Genomic DNA, 21002 nt, shown 5'->3' on the forward strand with positions numbered 1-21002 from the left:
ACTTCAGCCAATTCAATTCACTCCGTGTGATATCAAGAAACGACTGAAGGCACTGGATACTGCAAAAGCTATGGGCCCTGACAATATTCCGGCAATAGTACTGAAGACCTGTGCTCCAGAACTTGCCGTGCCCCTTGCCAAGCTGTTCCAGTACAGCTACAACACTGGCATCTACCCTGCAATGTGGAAAATTGCCCAGGTATGTCCTGTACACAAAAAGCAGGACAAGTCCAACCCGGCCAATTACCGCCCCATCTGTCTGGACTGCAGCGGTTCTAGAAGGCAGCTCACCACCACCTTCTCGAGGGCAATTAGGGATGGGCAATAAATGTTGGCCTGGCCAGTGATGCCCACATCCCATGAATGAATTAAAAAAAAACTGCAGTGCAAATGTCCTCCTGCTCTGCGATGTCATGCTCAGATTTGAAAGCCGGATTGAGGGCCGATGATTCGAATCATCTTATAGAGCAGCTCAGTTTAGCTTAGTGCATCCCAGAAGGTGAAAGGTCAGTGTTTGAACTACTGACCCCACCTAGGGACACCACATCAGAGGGGGGAGCACTTTAGCCCCTCTTTCCTGAGGGGGAGAATGTGAGAGGCGGAAGAGAGAGTGCCTTGGTTTTGGAGACAGAGGATGCCACATGGCGCTGGGTGGAAAGAGGGAGGAAGTGAGAGGGGGAAGAGAGAGGGAGTGGAGCTGAAGAAGGAAGAGATAGGGAGAGAGTGAGGCAAGAGAAAAGGAGATACATGGGGAGAGAAAGAGTAGAGAGGGAGAATGGGAGAGAGATGGGTGAGGCAGGGTGAGAGGAGAGGGAGAAAGGCAGGGTGAGAGGAGAGGGTGAGGCAGGGTGAGAGGAGAGGGTGAGACAGGGAACACAGAGGGAGAAAGAACGGAGAGAGGGAGCACAGTGGGAGAGAGGGAGCACAGATAGAGAGAAGGAGACAGGGAGAGAGAAAGAGGAGAGAGGGGCAGAGAAAGGGACCAGAAAGAGAGGGAGAGACGAAGCAAATGGAGAGAGATGGATCAGAGAGACAGGGAGCAAAGAAGGGGAGAGGGAAAATGGAGAGAGTCAGGGAGAGAAAAAACAGAGAGAGGTAGCAGAGAGAGACAGGGAGAGGGAGGAGAGAGGGTCAGTGAACAGAGAGGGAGAGAGGAAGAAAGAGAGAGATAGGGAGAGAGAGGGGGCACAGTGGCATAGAGAGAAAGGGGGAAACAGCGAGAGAGATGGGAGAGAGGGGGAGCACACAGGGAAAGGGGGGGGCAGGGGGAGAGCAGGAGCAGAGCGAGAGAGAGAGACAGGGAGAGAGGGGAGAGAGGAGGATCACAGAGGGAGATTGGGAGAGATGGAGGGCAGAGAGGGAGCACAGAGAGAGGGGGGAAAGGGAGAGATGGAGAGAGAGGGGAGCAAGGGAACAGAGAGAGAGTGGTTGTCACTGTGGGAGTGACGGGGTGGAAGAGAGAGAAGGTGTGCAATAGATAGAACGCGAGCAAAGAGAGAAGGAGACAGAGACAGGGTGTGAAAGAGAGGATGTCAATGTGGGAGAAGAGAGGGGAAAGGGTGAGAGCGGGTGCTGAGTAGAGAGAAGGGAGGGAGAAAGGGAGAGAGAGTGTGGGTGTACCAAGAGAGAGGAATCAGGGAGAGAGGGGCACGGGGGAGGAAGAGGAAGACTTGGGGAGACAGAGAGGTCGGACAGCTGAGCATGGAGAGAAGGAGGTATCCTTGGGGGGCGGGGGGGGCGGGGTGGGGGGCGGTGAGGGAGTGTGTGAGTGCAGGGAGAGGGATGGGAAAGAGAGAGTGTGGGGAGAGATACAGAGAGTGGAGGGTGGGTTTTACAGAGAGGGCCGAGAGAGGGAGGCGGGTGCGTTGTGGAGAGAGCAAAGAGGAAAGTGCGCAGGTCTGTGGTCAGGTGTGATCAACTGTTAACATTTACCTCTTGTTTTATTCATCCCCCAACCCAACTCCCTGTAGGTTTTGTACGAGGCTGGCTTGTCTCTGATGTCCATGTTCCTGTTCATCAGCTGCCTCAGCTCCATCCACATCCTTCGCACGATCTTCCTCCTTCCCCGGAGACACATCCCCTACCCTCGACCGAAGGGGTACACCTATGGGTAAGGAGGAGAGGAGGGAGTTACTGGCTGGAGCTGAATCAAGGGATCAGGGTGGGTTAAATGTCGAACAACAGATACCCGGGAGTGAGTTACAGGCTGGAGTCTAATCAAAGGGTTCAGTGGGGTTTATATATAGAATAACAGATACCTGGGAGTGAGTTACAGACTGCAATCTAATCGAGGGGTTCGGGGTGTTCATATATAGAATAACAGATACATGGGAGTGAGTTACAGACTGGAACCTAATCGAGGGGTTTGGGGTGGTTTATGTAGAGAATAACAGATACCTGGGAGTGAGTTACAGACCAGAATCTAATTGAGGGGTTCAGTGGGGTTATATATAGAATAACTGATACCTGGGAGTGAGTAACAGACTGGAATCTAATTGAGGGGTTCAGTGGGGTTATATATAGAATAACTGATACCTGGGAGTGAGTAACAGACTGGAATCTAATCGAGGGGTTCGGTGGGTTTATATATAGAACAACAGATACCCGGGAGTGAGTTACAGACTGGAATCGAATTGAGGGGTTCGGGGGGGTTTATATATAGAACAACAGATACCTGGGAGTGAGTTACAGACTGGAATCTAATTGAGGGGTTCGGGGTGGTTTATATATAGAATAACAGATACCTGGGAGTGAGTTACAGACTGGAATCTAATCGAGGGGTTCGGGGTGGTTAGATTAAGAATAACAGATACCTGGGAGTGAGTTAAACACTGGAATCTAATCGAGGGGTTCGGGGTGGTTTATATATAGAATAACAGATACCTGGGAGTGAGTTACAGACTGGAATCTAATCGAGGGGTTCGGGGTGGTTTATATATAGAATAACACATACCCGGGAGTGAGTTACAGACAGGAATCTAATCGAGGGGTTCTGGGGTTTTATATATAGACTAACAGATACCCGGGAATGAGTTACAGACTGGAATCTAATCAAGGGGTTCGGGGGTTTTATATATAGAATAACAGATACCCGGGAGTGAGTTACAGACTGGAATCTAATCGAGGGGTTCGGGGTTTATATACAGAATAAGAGATACCCGGGAGTGAGTTACAGACTGGAATCTAATTGAGAGGTTCAGGGTGTATATATATAGAATAACAGATACCTGGGAGTGAGTTACAGACTGGAATCTAATCGAAGGGTTCGGGGTGGTTTATATATAGAATAACAGATATCTGGGAGTGAGTTACAGACTGGAATCTAATTGAGGGGTTCGGGGTGTTTATGTTTAGAATAACAGATACCTGCGAGTGAGTTACAGACTGGAATCTAATTGAGGGGTTCTGGGTGTTTATATATAGAATAACAGATATCTGGGAGTGAGTTACAGACAGGAATCCAATCGAGGGGTTCGGGGGGCTAATATATATAGAAGAACAGATACCCGGGAGTGAGTTACAGACTGGAATCTAATCGAGGGGTTCGGGTGGTTTATATATAGAATAACAGATACTCAGGAGAGAGTTACAGACTGGAATCTAATCGAGTGGGTTGGGGTGGTTTATATATAGAATAACAGATACTCAGGAGAGAGTTACAGACTGGAATCTGATCGAGTGGGTTGGGGTGGTTTATATATAGAATAACAGATACCCGGGAGTGAGTTTCAGACTAGAATCTAATCGAGGGGTTCGGGGGCTTCATGTATCGAATAACAGATACCCGGGAGTGAGTTAAACACTGGAATCTAATTGAGGGTTCGGGGGGGGTTTATATATTGAAGAACAGATACCCGGAAGTGAGTTACAGACTGGAATCTAATCGAGGGGTTCGGGGTGGTTTATATACAGAATAACAGATACCCGGGAGTGAGTTAAAGACTGGAATCTAATTGAGGGTTCGGGAGGTTTATATATCGAAGAACAGATACCCGGAAGTGAGTTACAGACTGGAATCTAATTGAGGGTTTCGGGAGGTTTATATATAGAAGAACAGATACCCGGAAGTGAGTTACAGACAGGAATCTAATCGAGGGGTTTGGGGGTTTATATATAGAATAACAGATACCCGGGAGTGAATTACAGACTGGAATCTAATCGAGGGGTTCGGGTGGTTTATATATATAGAATAACAGATACCTGGGAGAGAGTTACAGACTGGAATCTAATCCAGGGGTTCGGGTTGTTCATATATAGAATAACAGATACCTGGGAGTGAGTTACAGACTGGAATCTAATCCAGGGGTTCGGGTTGTTCATATATAGAATAACAGATACCTGGGAGTGAGTTACAGACTGGAACCTAATCGAGGGGTTTGGGGTGGTTTATGTAGAGAATAACAGATACCTGGGAGTGAGTTACAGACCAGAATCTAATTGAGGGGTTCAGTGGGGTTATATATAGAATAACTGATACCTGGGAGTGAGTTACAGACTGGAATCTAATTGAGGGGTTCAGTGGGGTTATATATAGAATAACTGATACCTGGGAGTGAGTTACAGACTGGAATCTAATCGAGGGGTTCGGTGGGTTTATATATCGAACAACAGATACCCGGGAGTGAGTTACAGACTGGAATCGAATTGAGGGGTTCGGGGGGGTTTATATATAGAACAACAGATACCTGGGAGTGAGTTACAGACTGGAATCTAATTGAGGGGTTCGGGGTGGTTTATATATAGAATAACAGATACCTGGGAGTGAGTTACAGACTGGAATCTAATCGAGGGGTTCGGGGTGGTTAGATTAAGAATAACAGATACCTGGGAGTGAGTTAAACACTGGAATCTAATCGAGGGGTTCGGGGTGGTTTATATATAGAATAACAGATACCTGGGAGTGAGTTACAGACTGGAATCTAATCGAGGGGTTCGGGGTGGTTTATATATAGAATAACACATACCCGGGAGTGAGTTACAGACTGGAATCTAATCGAGGGGTTCGGGGGTTTTATATATAGAATAACAGATACCTGGGAGTGAGTTACAGACAGGAATCTAATCGAGGGGTTCGGGGGTTTTATATATAGACTAACAGATACCCGGGAATGAGTTACAGACTGGAATCTAATCAAGGGGTTCGGGGGTTTTATATATAGAATAACAGATACCCGGGAGTGAGTTACAGACTGGAATCTAATCGAGGGGTTCGGGGTTTATATACAGAATAAGAGATACCCGGGAGTGAGTTACAGACTGGAATCTAATTGAGAGGTTCAGGGTGTATATATATAGAATAACAGATACCTGGGAGTGAGTTACAGACTGGAATCTAATCGAAGGGTTCGGGGTGGTTTATATATAGAATAACAGATATCTGGGAGTGAGTTACAGACTGGAATCTAATTGAGGGGTTCGGGGTGTTTATGTTTAGAATAACAGATACCTGCGAGTGAGTTACAGACTGGAATCTAATTGAGGGGTTCTGGGTGTTTATATATAGAATAACAGATATCTGGGAGTGAGTTACAGACAGGAATCCAATCGAGGGGTTCGGGGGGCTAATATATATAGAAGAACAGATACCCGGGAGTGAGTTACAGACTGGAATCTAATCGAGGGGTTCGGGTGGTTTATATATAGAATAACAGATACTCAGGAGAGAGTTACAGACTGGAATCTGATCGAGTGGGTTGGGGTGGTTTATATATAGAATAACAGATACCCGGGAGTGAGTTTCAGACTAGAATCTAATCGAGGGGTTCGGGGGCTTCATGTATCGAATAACAGATACCCGGGAGTGAGTTAAACACTGGAATCTAATTGAGGGTTCGGGGGGGGTTTATATATTGAAGAACAGATACCCGGAAGTGAGTTACAGACTGGAATCTAATCGAGGGGTTCGGGGTGGTTTATATACAGAATAACAGATACCCGGGAGTGAGTTAAAGACTGGAATCTAATTGAGGGTTCGGGAGGTTTATATATCGAAGAACAGATACCCGGAAGTGAGTTACAGACTGGAATCTAATTGAGGGTTTCGGGAGGTTTATATATAGAAGAACAGATACCCGGAAGTGAGTTACAGACAGGAATCTAATCGAGGGGTTTGGGGGTTTATATATAGAATAACAGATACCTGGGAGTGAGTTACAGACTGGAATCTGATCGAGTGGGTTGGGGTGGTTTATATATAGAATAACAGATACTCGGGAGAGAGTTACGGACTGGAATCTAATCGAGGGGTTCGGGATCGTTTATATCTAGAATAACAGATACCCGGGAGTGAGTTACAGACTGGAATCTAATCGAGGGGTTCGGGTGGTTTATATATAGAATAACAGCTACCCGGGAGTGAATTACAGACTGGAATCTAATCGAGGGGTTCGGGTGGTTTATATTTAGAATAACAGCTACCCGGGGGTGAGTTACAGACTGGAATCTAATCGAGGGGTTCGGGTGGTTTATATATAGAATAACAGATACCTGGGAGTGAGTTACAGACTGGAATCTAATTGAGGGGTTCGGGGTGTTTATATATAGAATAACAGATACCTGGGAGTGAGTTACAGACTGGAATCTAATCGAGGGGTTCTGGGTGTTTATATATAGAATAACAGATACCCGGGAGTGAGTAACAGACTGGAATCTAATCGAGGGGTTCGAGGTGTTTATATATAGAATAACAGATACCCGGGAGTGAGTTACAGACTGAAATCTAATTGAGGGGTTCGGGGTGTTTATATACAGAATAACAGATACCCGGGAGTGAGTTACAGACTGGAATATAATTGAGGGGTTCGGGGTGTTTATATACAGAATAACAGATACCCGGGAGTGAGTTACAGACTGGAATCTAATCGAGGGGTTCGGGGTGTTTATATATAGAATAACAGATACCCGGGAGTGAGTAACAGACTGGAATCTAATCGAGGGGTTCGAGGTGTTTATATATAGAATAACAGATACCTGGGAGAGAGTTACAGACTGGAATCTAATCGAGGTGTTCAGCGGGTTTATAAATAGAATAACAGATACCCGGGAGTGAGTTACAGACTGGAATCTAATTGAGGGGTACGGGGTGTTTATATATCGAACAACAGATACCCGGGAGTGAGTAACAGACTGGAATCTAATCGAGGGGTTCGGGGGTTTTATATACAGATTAACAGATACCCGGGAGTGAGTTACAGACTGGAATCTAATCGAGGGGTTCAGCGGGTTTATAAATAGAATAACAGATACCCGGGAGTGAGTTACAGACTGGAATCTAATCCAGGGGTTCGGGTTGTTTAAAAATAGTATAACAGATACCCGGGAGTGAGTTACAGACTGGAATCTAATCGAGGCGTTCGGGGGTTTTATATATAGAATAACAGATACCTGGGAGAGCGTTACAGACTGGAATATAATCGAGGGGTTCGGGGTGTTTATATATAGAATAACAGATACCCGGGTGTGAGTTACAAACTGGAATCTAATCGAGAGGTTCGGGAGGTTTATATATAGAATAACATATACCTGGGAGTGAGTTACAGACTGGAATCTGATCGAGGGGTTCGGGGGGTTTATCTATAGAATAACAGATACCCGGGTGTGAGTTACAGACTGGAATCTGATCGAGTGGGTTGGGGTGGTTTATATATAGAATAACAGATACTCAGGAGAGAGTTACAGACTGGAATCTGATCGAGTGGGTTGGGGTGGTTTATATATAGAATAACAGATACTCAGGAGAGAGTTACAGACTGGAATCTGATCGAGTGGGTTGGGGTGGTTTATATATAGAATAACAGATACCCGGGAGTGAGTTTCAGACTAGAATCTAATCGAGGGGTTCGGGGGCTTCATGTATCGAATAACAGATACCCGGGAGTGAGTTAAACACTGGAATCTAATTGAGGGTTCGGGGGGGGTTTATATATTGAAGAACAGATACCCGGAAGTGAGATACAGACTGGAATCTAATCGAGGGGTTCGGGGTGGTTTATATACAGAATAACAGATACCCGGGAGTGAGTTAAAGACTGGAATCTAATTGAGGGTTCGGGAGGTTTATATATCGAAGAACAGATACCCTGAAGTGAGTTACAGACTGGAATCTAATTGAGGGTTTCGGGAGGTTTATATATAGAAGAACAGATACCCGGAAGTGAGTTACAGACAGGAATCTAATCGAGGGGTTTGGGGGTTTATATATAGAATAACAGATACCCGGGAGTGAATTACAGACTGGAATCTAATCGAGGGGTTCGGGTGGTTTATATATATAGAATAACAGATACCTGGGAGAGAGTTACAGACTGGAATCTAATCCAGGGGTTCGGGTTGTTTATATGTGGAATAACAGATACCTGGGAGTGAGTTACAGACTGGAATCTGATCGAGTGGGTTGGGGTGGTTTATATATAGAATAACAGATACTCGGGAGAGAGTTACGGACTGGAATCTAATCGAGGGGTTCGGGATCGTTTATATCTAGAATAACAGATACCCGGGAGTGAGTTACAGACTGGAATCTAATCGAGGGGTTCGGGTGGTTTATATATAGAATAACAGCTACCCGGGAGTGAATTACAGACTGGAATCTAATCGAGGGGTTCGGGTGGTTTATATTTAGAATAACAGCTACCCGGGGGTGAGTTACAGACTGGAATCTAATTGAGGGGTTCGGGGTGTTTATATATAGAATAACAGATACCTGGGAGTGAGTTACAGACTGGAATCTAATCGAGGGGTTCTGGGTGTTTATATGTAGAATAACAGATACCTGGGAGTGCGTTACAGACAGGAATCTAATTGAGGGGTTCGGGGTGTTTATATGTAGAATAACAGATACCCGGGAGTGAGTTACAGACTGGAATCTAATTGAGGGGTTCGGGGTGTTTATATATAGAATAACAGATACCCGGCAGTGAGTTACAGACTGGAATCTAATTGAGGGGTTCGGGGTGTTTATATATAGAATAACAGATACCCGGGAGTGAGTAACAGACTGGAATCTAATCGAGTGGTTCGGGGAGGTTTATATATAGAATAACAGATACCCGGGAGTGAGTTACAGACTGGAATCTAATCGAGTGGTTCGGGGAGGTTTATATATCGAACAACAGATACCCAGGAGTGAGTTACAGACTGGAATCTGATCCAGGGGTTCGGGTTGTTTAAAAATAGTATAACAGATACCCGGGAGTGAGTTACAGACTGGAATCTAATCGAGGGGTCCGGGGGGTTTAATATATAGAATAACGGATACCTGGGAGTGAGTTACAGACTGGAATCTAATCGAGGGGTTCGGGTGGTTTATATATAGAATAACAGATACCTGGGAGAGCGTTACAGACTGGAATATAATCGAGGGGTTCGGGGTCTTTATATATAGAATAACAGATACCCGGGAGTGAGTTACAAACTGGAATCTAATCGAGGGGTCCGGGGGGTTTAATATATAGAATAACAGATACCCGGGTGTGAGTTACAAACTGGAATCTAATCGAGAGGTTCGGGAGGTTTATATATAGAATAACATATACCTGGGAGTGAGTTACAGACTGGAATCTGATCGAGGGGTTCGGGGGGTTTATCTATAGAATAACAGATACCCGGGTGTGAGTTACAGACTGGAATCTAATCGAGGGGTTCGGGGGGTTTATCTATAGAATAACAGATACCTGGGAGTGAGTTACAGACTGGAATCTGATCGAGTGGGTTGGGGTGGTTTATATATAGAATAACAGATACTCAGGAGAGAGTTACAGACTGGAATCTAATCGAGTGGGTTGGGGTGGTTTATATATAGAATAACAGATACTCAGGAGAGAGTTACAGACTGGAATCTAATCGAGTGGGTTGGGGTGGTTTATATATAGAATAACAGATACTCAGGAGAGAGTTACAGACTGGAATCTGATCGAGTGGGTTGGGGTGGTTTATATATAGAATAACAGATACCCGGGAGTGAGTTTCAGACTAGAATCTAATCGAGGGGTTCGGGGGCTTCATGTATCGAATAACAGATACCCGGGAGTGAGTTAAACACTGGAATCTAATTGAGGGTTCGGGAGGTTTATATATCGAAGAACAGATACCCGGAAGTGAGTTACAGACTGGAATCTAATCGAGGGTTTCGGGAGGTTTATATATAGAAGAACAGATACCCGGAAGTGAGTTACAGACTGGAATCTAATCGAGGGGTTTGGGGGTTTATATATAGAATAACAGATACCCGGGAGTGAATTACAGACTGGAATCTAATCGAGGGGTTCGGGTGGTTTATATATAGAATAACAGATACCTGGGAGAGAGTTACAGACTGGAATCTAATCCAGGGGTTCGGGTTGTTTATATGTGGAATAACAGATACCTGGGAGTGAGTTACAGACTGGAATCTGATCGAGTGGGTTGGGGTGGTTTATATATAGAATAACAGATACTCGGGAGAGTGTTACCGACTGGAATCTAATCGAGGGGTTCGGGATCGTTTATATCTAGAATAACAGATACCCGGGAGTGAGTTACAGACTGGAATCTAATCGAGGGGTTCGGGTGGTTTATATATAGAATAACAGCTACCCGGGAGTGAATTACCGACTGGAATCTAATCGAGGGGTTCGGGTGGTTTATATTTAGAATAACAGCTACCCGGGAGTGAGTTACAGACTGGAATCTAATCGAGGGGTTCGTGTGGTTTATATATAGAATAACAGATACCTGGGAGAGAGTTACAGACTGGAATCTAGTCGAGGGGTTCGGGTGGTTTATATTTAGAATAACAGCTACCCGGGAGTGAATTACAGACTGGAATCTAATCGAGGGGTTCGGGTGGTTTCTATCTCGAATAACAGATACCCGGGAGTGAGTTACAGACTGGAATCTAAAAGTGGGGTTCGGGTGGTTTATATCTCGAATAACAGATACCCGGGAGTGAGTTACAGGCCAGATTTGAAAGGAATTACATAGAATTCACATCCGTATTTTTGTAGACTGTTTCAATCTCCAGAAACTATCTGTTTGTCTCCAATGTGTCCCATTCTTTAATTGCTGTCAATCTAAGATTGATATAATGTTTTCAGCAGCGAATCAGATCATTTGGCCATATGAAGATAGGAAGATCGGAAGATAGGAACCAGGAGTAGGCCAATCAGCCCCTCGAGCCTGTCCCGCCATTCGATGAGATCATGGCTGATCCATGGCCTAACTCCATATACCTGCCTTTGGCCCATATCCCTAAATATCTTTGCTGAACAAAATTCTATCTATCTCAGATTTAAAATTAGCAACTGTTTTAGCTTGAACTGCTGTTTGTGGGAGAGAATTCCAAACCTCTGCCACCCTTTGTGTGAAGATGTGCTTCCTAACATCTCTCCTGAACGGTCTGCTCCTCATCTTTAGACTATGCCCCCTAGTTTTAGAATCTCCAACCAGTGGAAATAGTTTATCTTTATCTAGCCTGTCTTTGCCTGTTAATATTTTGCTGACTTTGATCAGATCACCCCTTAACCTTCTAATGTCTGGCGAAAATAGGCCTCGTTTATGTAATCTCTCCTCGTAACTTAACCCCTGTAGTCCAGGTATCATTCTTGCCTTGCCGGTAATGCCTTTGCCCGCTCTCTGTACCAGCAACTCAGCCAGTCCCATTCATAATAGCATCGTTAGAGGAATAGACCACTCGGCCCTTCGAGCCTCCTCTGCCGTTTAATAAGATCATGGCTGATCTGATTGTCATCTCAACACAACTTTCCTATTTGCCTCCCATAATCCTTGACTCCCTTGTCGATCAAAAATCTGTCTAAGTCAGCCTTGAATATATTCAGTGACCCAGCCTCCACTGTTTTCGGGGGAAGAGAATTCCACAAACTAATGACCGTCTGAGAAAAGAAAGTCTCCTTATCTCCATTTTAAAAGGAGACCACATTTTTAACCTGTGTCCTCTAGTTCTAGTCTCTCCGCCATAAAAGGAAACATCTTTCTCTATCCAGATCCTAACCACTCGCTGCATTAAAAAACAACCTTTTCCTCATGTCTCCCTTACTTCTTGTGCCAATCACCTTAAATCAGTGTCCTCTGGTTCTCGATCCTTCCACCAATGGGAGAAGTTTCTCCTGATCTACTCTGCCCAGACCCCCTCATGTTTTGAACACCTCAATCACATCTCCTCTTAATCTTCTCTCCTGTAAGGAGAACAGCCCCAGCTTCTCCAATCTATCCACGTAACTGAAATCCCTCGTCCCTGGAACCATTCACGTGAATCTTTTCTGCACCCTCTCTAGTGACCCCACATCCTTCCTCAAGTGTGGCGTTCAGGACTGGAGACAGTACTGTCATTCAGGCTGAACCAGTATTTCATTCAGCTTTCTCATAACTTTCTTGTTCTTATATTTTATGCCTCTATTTAACCACTCTCTCAACCTGCCCTGCCATCTTCAATGATTTGTGCACATCTGGCCCCAGGTCCCTCTGTTCCTGCCCCTTTTATAATTGCACCCTTTATTTTAAATCGTCTCTCCTCTCTTCTGACCACTTCACGCTTCTCTGCATTAAATTTTATCTGCCACCTGTCCATCCATTCCACCAGCCTGTCTCTGTCCTCTTGAAGTCTCTTACTATCCGACTCACAGTTCACAATACTTCCAAGTTTTATTTCATCGGCAAACGCAAGTCTAGTTCATTGATATATATCAAGAAAAGCGTGGTCCATTCCTGATTTCTGAAGAACCCCACTGTATACTTTCCTCCAGTCTGAAAAAACAACCATTCGCCACGACTCTGCTTCCTCTCACTCAGCCATGCTGCTACTGTCACTTTTATTTCATGGGATTTAACTTTGCCGACAAGTTTGATGTCTGGAACTTTTTCAAATGTATTTTGGAAGTCCATGTACACTACTTCAAGCACGTTATCCTCATCAATACTCTTTTACCTCATCAAATAACTCAATCAAGTTTGTTAAATACAATTTACTTTTAACACATTCGTCTTTGCTTTCAACGATGGGTAGGAAAGTACAAAGAAGTCAGAAAGCAAGTGGTGAGGAGGACACAAACGAAGGGATCCAGATAGGTTAAGTAAATTGGCCAAATAATTGGCAGATGGGGTACAATGTGGGAAAATGTGAGGTTGCCCAATTTGGCGGGAAGAATAGAAAATATTATTTAAATGGAGAGAGACTGCAGAATTCTGCAGTACAGAGGGATCTGGGTGGCCTGGTACATGAATCACAAAACGTTTGCATGCAGGAACAGCAAGTAATTAGGAAAGCAAATGGATTTATTACAAGGCGGGTGAAGTATAAAAGTAGCGAAATCTTGTTACAACTGTACAGGGCATTGGTGAGACTGCATCTAGAGTACTGCGTATGATTTTTGTCTTCTTATTTGAAGAGTGATATACTTGCATTGGAAGCAGTTCAGAGAAGGTTCACTCGGCTGATGCCTGGGATGAAGGGATTTGTCTTATGAGGAATGGTTGAACAGGTTGGACCTGTACCCACTGGAGTTTGGGAAATGAGAGGTGATCTTGTTGAAAGATGAACGATTCTGAGGGAGCTTGTCAGGGTAGATGCTGAGAGGATGTTTCCCCTCATGGGGCAACCTATAATAGGGGACACAATTTCAAAATAAGGGATCTCCCATTTAAGAAAGAGATGAGGAGGAATTTCGCCACAGAGGATCATTAATCTTGGGAATTCTGTACCTCAGAGGGCAGTGGAGGCTGGATCATTGAAATTTTCAAGACTGAGTTAGATAGATTGTTGATCTACAGGGGAGTCAAGGTCATGGGGCGGGTGGGCAGACAGCAAAGTGGAGTTAAGGTCACAATCAGATCAGTCATGATCTTATTGAATGGTGGAGCAGGCTGGAGGGGCTGAATGGTCTTCTAATTCTTGTGTTCTTATGCTCCTTAAGTAATCCGCATTTGCCCAAGTGACTGTTACTTTTGTCTTGGATTATCTTTTATAAAGGGTTTTTTTTCCCATCATCAAGGTAAAACTGATTGGCCTGTAGTTGCTGGGGTTATCCTTGCACACTTTTTTGAATAGCAGTGTAACATTTACAATTCTCCAGTCCTCTAGCACCACACCTGTTTCTAAGGAGGATTGGAAAATTGTGGCCAGTGCATCTGCAATTTCCAACCTTAATTTCTTCAATATCCTCAGCTGCATCTCATCTGGTCCTGGTGACTTATCAACTTTAAGTAGAGCCAGCATATTTAATAACAACTCTTTATTGATTTTTAACCCATCCAATGTCTCAACTGCCTCCCCTTTCACCATGATGTTGGCAGCATCTTCTTTAGTAACGGAAATTGTGAAGTACTCATTTCGTATCTCAGCCATACCCACTGTCTGCAGGCATAAATCTCTTAGTAGCTCTCTAATCGGCCCCACTCCCCCTTTTCCCACCCTTTTATATTTATATGCCTATAGAAGACATTTTAGATTTATTTTCTTTCCAGAGTTGGTGCAATACTTCAGCTGAGGACGAATTAGTGCCTATCCAAGTTCAACATAACTTCCTTGCTCTTGTACTCTATGCCGCTATTAATAAATCCCAGGATACTGTATGCTTTATTAGCCACTCTCTCAACCTGTCCTGCCACCTTCAATGATTTATGCACATATACACCCAGATCCCTCTACTCCTGCACCCCCTTTAGAATTGTACCCTTCAGTTTATATTGTCTCTCCATGTTCTTCCTACCAAAATGAATCACTTCACATTTCTATACATTGAACTTCATCTGCCACCTGTCTGCCCATTCCACCATCTTGTCGAAATCCTTTTGAAGTTCGACACTATCCTCCTCACAGTTCACAATGTTTCCAAATTTGGTATCTTCGCAGAATTGCAGAATTGTTACAGTGCAGAAGGAGGCCATTCAGCCCATTGTGTCCACACTAGCTCTCTGAAAGTGCCATTCACTGAGTCCCATTCCCCTGCCTCCTCCACCTAACCCTGCACATTCTTCCTTTTCATATAACAGTCTAGTTTCCTTTTGAATATTTCAATTGAGCCTGCCTCCACCACGTTCTCAGGCAGTGCATTCCAGACCTTAACCACTCGCTGTGTGTAAAAAAAAAAAACCCTAACCCTAGTACCAGGGCTGAACTGGGGATCCATGGAGTGGGCCAGGAGGCTGCCTTTTTATTCTTTCCTGCCATGTGGGCGTTAAATGTGTTGGTGCCATCTTTGAAGTAGTGCCAGCCCTGCATACAGAGCTGCTTTGTTCTTCACGATCATCTCAGCAACAGTGCTGGACCACAACGGCTATACGGAGGACCCACATCCCCAGTGGCTGCACGGAGGACCCACATCCCCAGTGGCTGCACGGAGGACCCACATCCCCAGTGGCTGCACGGAGGACCCACATCCCCAGTGGCTGCACGGAGGGCCCACATCCCCAGTGGCTGCACGGAGGGCCCACATCCCCAGTGGCTGCACGGAGGGCCCACATCCCCAGTGGCTGCACGGAGGGCCCACATCCCCAGTGGCTGCACGGAGGGCCCACATCCCCAGTGGCTGCACGGAGGGCCCACATCCCCAGTGGCTGCACGGAGGGCCCACATCCCCAGTGGCTGCACGGAGGGCCCACATCCCCAGTGGCTGCACGGAGGGCCCACATCCCCAGTGGCTGCACGGAGGGCCCACATCCCCAGTGGCTGCACGGAGGGCCCACATCCCCAGTGGCTGCACGGAGGGCCCACATCCCCAGTGGCTGCACGGAGGGCCCACATCCCCAGTGGCTGCACGGAGGGCCCACATCCCCAGTGGCTGCACGGAGGGCCCACATCCCCAGTGGCTGCACGGAGGGCCCACATCCCCAGTGGCTGCACGGAGGGCCCACATCCCCAGTGGCTGCACGGAGGGCCCACATCCCCAGTGGCTGCACGGAGGGCCCACATCCCCAGTGGCTGCACGGAGGGCCCACATCCCCAGTGGCTGCACGGAGGGCCCACATCCCCAGTGGCTGCACGGAGGGCCCACATCCCCAGTGGCTGCACGGAGGGCCCACATCCCCAGTGGCTGCACGGAGGGCCCACATCCCCAGTGGCTGCACGGAGGGCCCACATCCCCAGTGGCTGCACGGAGGGCCCACATCCCCAGTGGCTGCACGGAGGGCCCACATCCCCAGTGGCTGCACGGAGGGCCCACATCCCCAGTGGCTGCACGGAGGGCCCACATCCCCAGTGGCTGCACGGAGGGCCCACATCCCCAGTGGCTGCACGGAGGGCCCACATCCCCAGTGGCTGCACGGAGGGCCCACATCCCCAGTGGCTGCACGGAGGGCCCACATCCCCAGTGGCTGCACGGAGGGCCCACATCCCCAGTGGCTGCACGGAGGGCCCACATCCCCAGTGGCTGCACGGAGGGCCCACATCCCCAGTGGCTGCACGGAGGGCCCACATCCCCAGTGGCTGCACGGAGGGCCCACATCCCCAGTGGCTGCACGGAGGGCCCACATCCCCAGTGGCTGCACGGAGGGCCCACATCCCCAGTGGCTGCACGGAGGGCCCACATCCCCAGTGGCTGCACGGAGGGCCCACATCCCCAGTGGCTGCACGGAGGGCCCACATCCCCAGTGGCTGCACGGAGGGCCCACATCCCCAGTGGCTGCACGGAGGGCCCACATCCCCAGTGGCTGCACGGAGGGCCCACATCCCCAGTGGCTGCACGGAGGGCCCACATCCCCAGTGGCTGCACGGAGGGCCCACATCCCCAGTGGCTGCACGGAGGGCCCACATCCCCAGTGGCTGCACGGAGGGCCCACATCCCCAGTGGCTGCACGGAGGGCCCACATCCCCAGTGGCTGCACGGAGGGCCCACATCCCCAGTGGCTGCACGGAGGGCCCACATCCCCAGTGGCTGCACGGAGGGCCCACATCCCCAGTGGCTGCACGGAGGGCCCACATCCCCAGTGGCTGCACGGAGGGCCCACATCCCCAGTGGCTGCACGGAGGGCCCACATCCCCAGTGGCTGCACGGAGGGCCCACATCCCCAGTGGCTGCACGGAGGGCCCACATCCCCAGTGGCTGCACGGAGGGCCCACATCCCCAGTGGCTGCACGGAGGGCCCACATCCCCAGTGGCTGCACGGAGGGCCCACATCCCCAGTGGCTGCACGGAGGGCCCACATCCCCAGTGGCTGCACGGAGGGCCCACATCCCCAGTGGCTGCACGGAGGGCCCACATCCCCAGTGGCTGCACGGAGGGCCCACATCCCCAGTGGCTGCACGGAGGGCCCACATCCCCAGTGGCTGCACGGAGGGCCCACATCCCCAGTGGCTGCACGGAGGGCCCACATCCCCAGTGGCTGCACGGAGGGCCCACATCCCCAGTGGCTGCACGGAGGGCCCACATCCCCAGTGGCTGCACGGAGGGCCCACATCCCCAGTGGCTGCACGGAGGGCCCACATCCCCAGTGGCTGCACGGAGGGCCCACATCCCCAGTGGCTGCACGGAGGGCCCACATCCCCAGTGGCTGCACGGAGGGCCCACATCCCCAGTGGCTGCACGGAGGGCCCACATCCCCAGTGGCTGCACGGAGGGCCCACATCCCCAGTGGCTGCACGGAGGGCCCACATCCCCAGTGGCTGCACGGAGGGCCCACATCCCCAGTGGCTGCACGGAGGGCCCACATCCCCAGTGGCTGCACGGAGGGCCCACATCCCCAGTGGCTGCACGGAGGGCCCACATCCCCAGTGGCTGCACGGAGGGCCCACATCCCCAGTGGCTGCACGGAGGGCCCACATCCCCAGTGGCTGCACGGAGGGCCCACATCCCCAGTGGCTGCACGGAGGGCCCACATCCCCAGTGGCTGCACGGAGGGCCCACATCCCCAGTGGCTGCACGGAGGGCCCACATCCCCAGTGGCTGCACGGAGGGCCCACATCCCCAGTGGCTGCACGGAGGGCCCACATCCCCAGTGGCTGCACGGAGGGCCCACATCCCCAGTGGCTGCACGGAGGGCCCACATCCCCAGTGGCTGCACGGAGGGCCCACATCCCCAGTGGCTGCACGGAGGGCCCACATCCCCAGTGGCTGCACGGAGGGCCCACATCCCCAGTGGCTGCACGGAGGGCCCACATCCCCAGTGGCTGCACGGAGGGCCCACATCCCCAGTGGCTGCACGGAGGGCCCACATCCCCAGTGGCTGCACGGAGGGCCCACATCCCCAGTGGCTGCACGGAGGGCCCACATCCCCAGTGGCTGCACGGAGGGCCCACATCCCCAGTGGCTGCACGGAGGGCCCACATCCCCAGTGGCTGCACGGAGGGCCCACATCCCCAGTGGCTGCACGGAGGGCCCACATCCCCAGTGGCTGCACGGAGGGCCCACATCCCCAGTGGCTGCACGGAGGGCCCACATCCCCAGTGGCTGCACGGAGGGCCCACATCCCCAGTGGCTGCACGGAGGGCCCACATCCCCAGTGGCTGCACGGAGGGCCCACATCCCCAGTGGCTGCACGGAGGGCCCACATCCCCAGTGGCTGCACGGAGGGCCCACATCCCCAGTGGCTGCACGGAGGGCCCACATCCCCAGTGGCTGCACGGCGGGCCCCCGACCCCCCGTGGCTGCACGGCGGACCCCTGACCCCCATAGCCCAACTGAGGATCCAAGGAGTGGACCGGGAGGCAGTTTGTTTTCTATTTTCCTGGGATGTGGGCCTTGCTGGCAAGAACAACATTTGTTGCCCGTCTTTAATTGCCCTTGACTGCACAGTGGCTTGGTAGGCCATTCTAGAGGGCAGTTAAGAGTCAATCACATTGCTGTGGGTCTGGAGTCACGTGTAGGCCAGACCAGGTAAGGACAGCCGATTTCCTTCCCTTAATGACATTAATGAACAGATGGGTTTTTACAACAATCGATGATATTTTCATGGCACCATTACTGAGACTGGCTTTTAATTCCAGACATTTTATTTTAATACATTTATCTTATTAATTAATGGAATTTAAATTCCACAAGCTGCCATGGTGGGATTTGAACCTGTGTCCCCAGGGCATTGGCCTGGGCCTCTGGATTACTGAGTTCAGTGACGTTACCACTACGCCATCTCTCCCCCAACATGCCAGTGGGGAGGCACTGAGTGGCCCACGGTTTAGGGATGCCTCCCTGCAGCTTCTCCTCCAGGCTGCAATGACAAGGCCGGAGGTTCCTCTTCCAAAGGAATGGCTGAAGAGACGCTACTGCCTAACCAAGCAAGCCTGGATGGAGATTGAAGAGGACGTCAGTAACTGTGGCTGACTCGCTGATCTTGTGTCTGGTGCTGCAAATGGGTCAGTGACCTCCTTCATTTCATCAGGGGCTGACCTCCATCACACTGTCCTCTTTGCTGCTTGCATGTGGCAACACGGGATGCTGGGCTCCGTGGGAATGGAGTGACCAACCAGGCAGTGGTGAGGGGGTGAGGCATGAGAATTTCCCTTCAGATGCGTGGTAGCACCTCGCCGAGAATCAGCTGTCTTTGCTCAACCCCAACACGTCCCTCGAGAGCAGACATAGAGAGGAGGCAGTCTGGCGCCCCCATCATAGGCCAAAGAGCCGCCATGTGTATAAATGTTTTCCTAGTCTTAGTGAGAAAGCTAACAGCTTTGTTCATTCTGCTGGATGACAATAATAAGGAATGGGACAAGGCTGGTGGAGGCATGCCAGATATACGTACTCTGACGCTGTGGAACTGGCTGCCTCACTGAGCAGTTGCTGATGGTGAGTCAGGAGTATACCCAAGAGAGTAAGGAGGCATGGTGCTTCTGTACCACAACTGGACAAACAGAGTTCCTCCTCAGAAATGGTTAAGCCCTTAGCTTCTAAATGTTTGTGTTCTCTCATCAAGGTTTGGTAATCCTGTCGGATAATCAGCTGCACAGACTGTGGGCCAGCAGTTCGGCTCTGAGGAGAAGGATGCACCATCACAGTGCAGATCCGGTCACATTGGGGGGAGGGTGGGTGCACTTGGATTTAGATTCAGGGCCACAAGCTGGTGAGTACATCACTGACGTGCACTAGGACTTTGAGAGGCCAGACCCATTCTGGGTCCCAGGAGGATGATACACCTCTGGAGTTGTCAACATGGCACCTGCTGGAGCTGCATCGTGAGGTAAGGGAACATCTGGTGGAGTGTCAGAGGCTGTGAGCACCCATGACTGGACAATGGAGAGAGTCCATCCAGGCCTTGAGTGCTGCCATCTCACAGATGTGTGCGTGCATGACTTCCTCCATCAAGAGTTTGGTGAGCAGCATGGAGAGCCTGATCGAGCAGAGCAGTCAGTGGATGTCGGAGTTGCCCGCAGACCTGGATCCCATCACCTTGTCCATGAGCTCAACTCAGTAGCGGCAAGGCGAGAGGGGAACCAGGCACCTGCATTTTCTGCCACCTCCTTGCCCTTCTCAGATCAGCAGGGACATACACTACTAGGCCTAACGCTTCTGGAGTCATAGTCAAAGTTATACAGCACAGAAACAGGCCCTTTGGCCCATCGTGTCCGTGCCGGCCATCAAGCACCAAACTATTCTAATCCCATTTTCCAGCACTTGACCCGTAGCCCTGTCTGCTGTGGTGTTTCAGGTGCTCATCTAAATACTTCTTAAATGTTGTGAGGATTCCTGCCTCTACCACCTCAGGCAGTGTGTTCCAGATTCCAACCACCCTCTGGGTGAATACATTTTTCCTCAAATTGCCTCTAAACCTCCTGGTTATTGACCCCTCCATTAAGGGAAAAAGTTTCTTCCTATCCAACCTATCTATGCCCCTCATAATTTTGTATACCTCAGTCAGGTCCACCCTCAGCCTTCTCTGCTCTAAGGAAAACAACCCTAACCTATCCAGTCTCTCTTCATAGCTGAAATGCTCCAACCCAGGAAACATCCTGGTGAATCTCCTCTGCACCCTCTCCAGTGTAATCACATCCTTCCTATAGTGTGGTGCCCAGAACTGTACACAGTACTCCAGCTGTGGCCTAACCAGCATTTTATACAGCTCCATCATAACCTCCCTGCTCTTAT

General features: G+C 49.5%; 1 protein-coding gene across 3 annotated transcripts in view; it reads left to right on the top strand.

Annotated features, from left to right (window-relative positions):
• LOC137385083 (equilibrative nucleobase transporter 1-like) overlaps positions 1-21002 on the top strand; it is a 223516-nt gene that overhangs the window by 159177 nt on the left and 43337 nt on the right. For all 3 annotated transcript variants that reach the window (XM_068059828.1, XM_068059827.1, XM_068059829.1), the window contains exon 7: positions 1971-2110. In XM_068059828.1, the coding sequence (XP_067915929.1) occupies positions 1971-2110 (140 nt within the window). The remainder of the gene's footprint in view (positions 1-1970; positions 2111-21002) is intronic.

The sequence above is a fragment of the Heterodontus francisci genome, chromosome 28 (genome assembly GCF_036365525.1).
Source record: "Heterodontus francisci isolate sHetFra1 chromosome 28, sHetFra1.hap1, whole genome shotgun sequence".
Lineage (NCBI taxonomy): Eukaryota > Metazoa > Chordata > Chondrichthyes > Heterodontiformes > Heterodontidae > Heterodontus > Heterodontus francisci.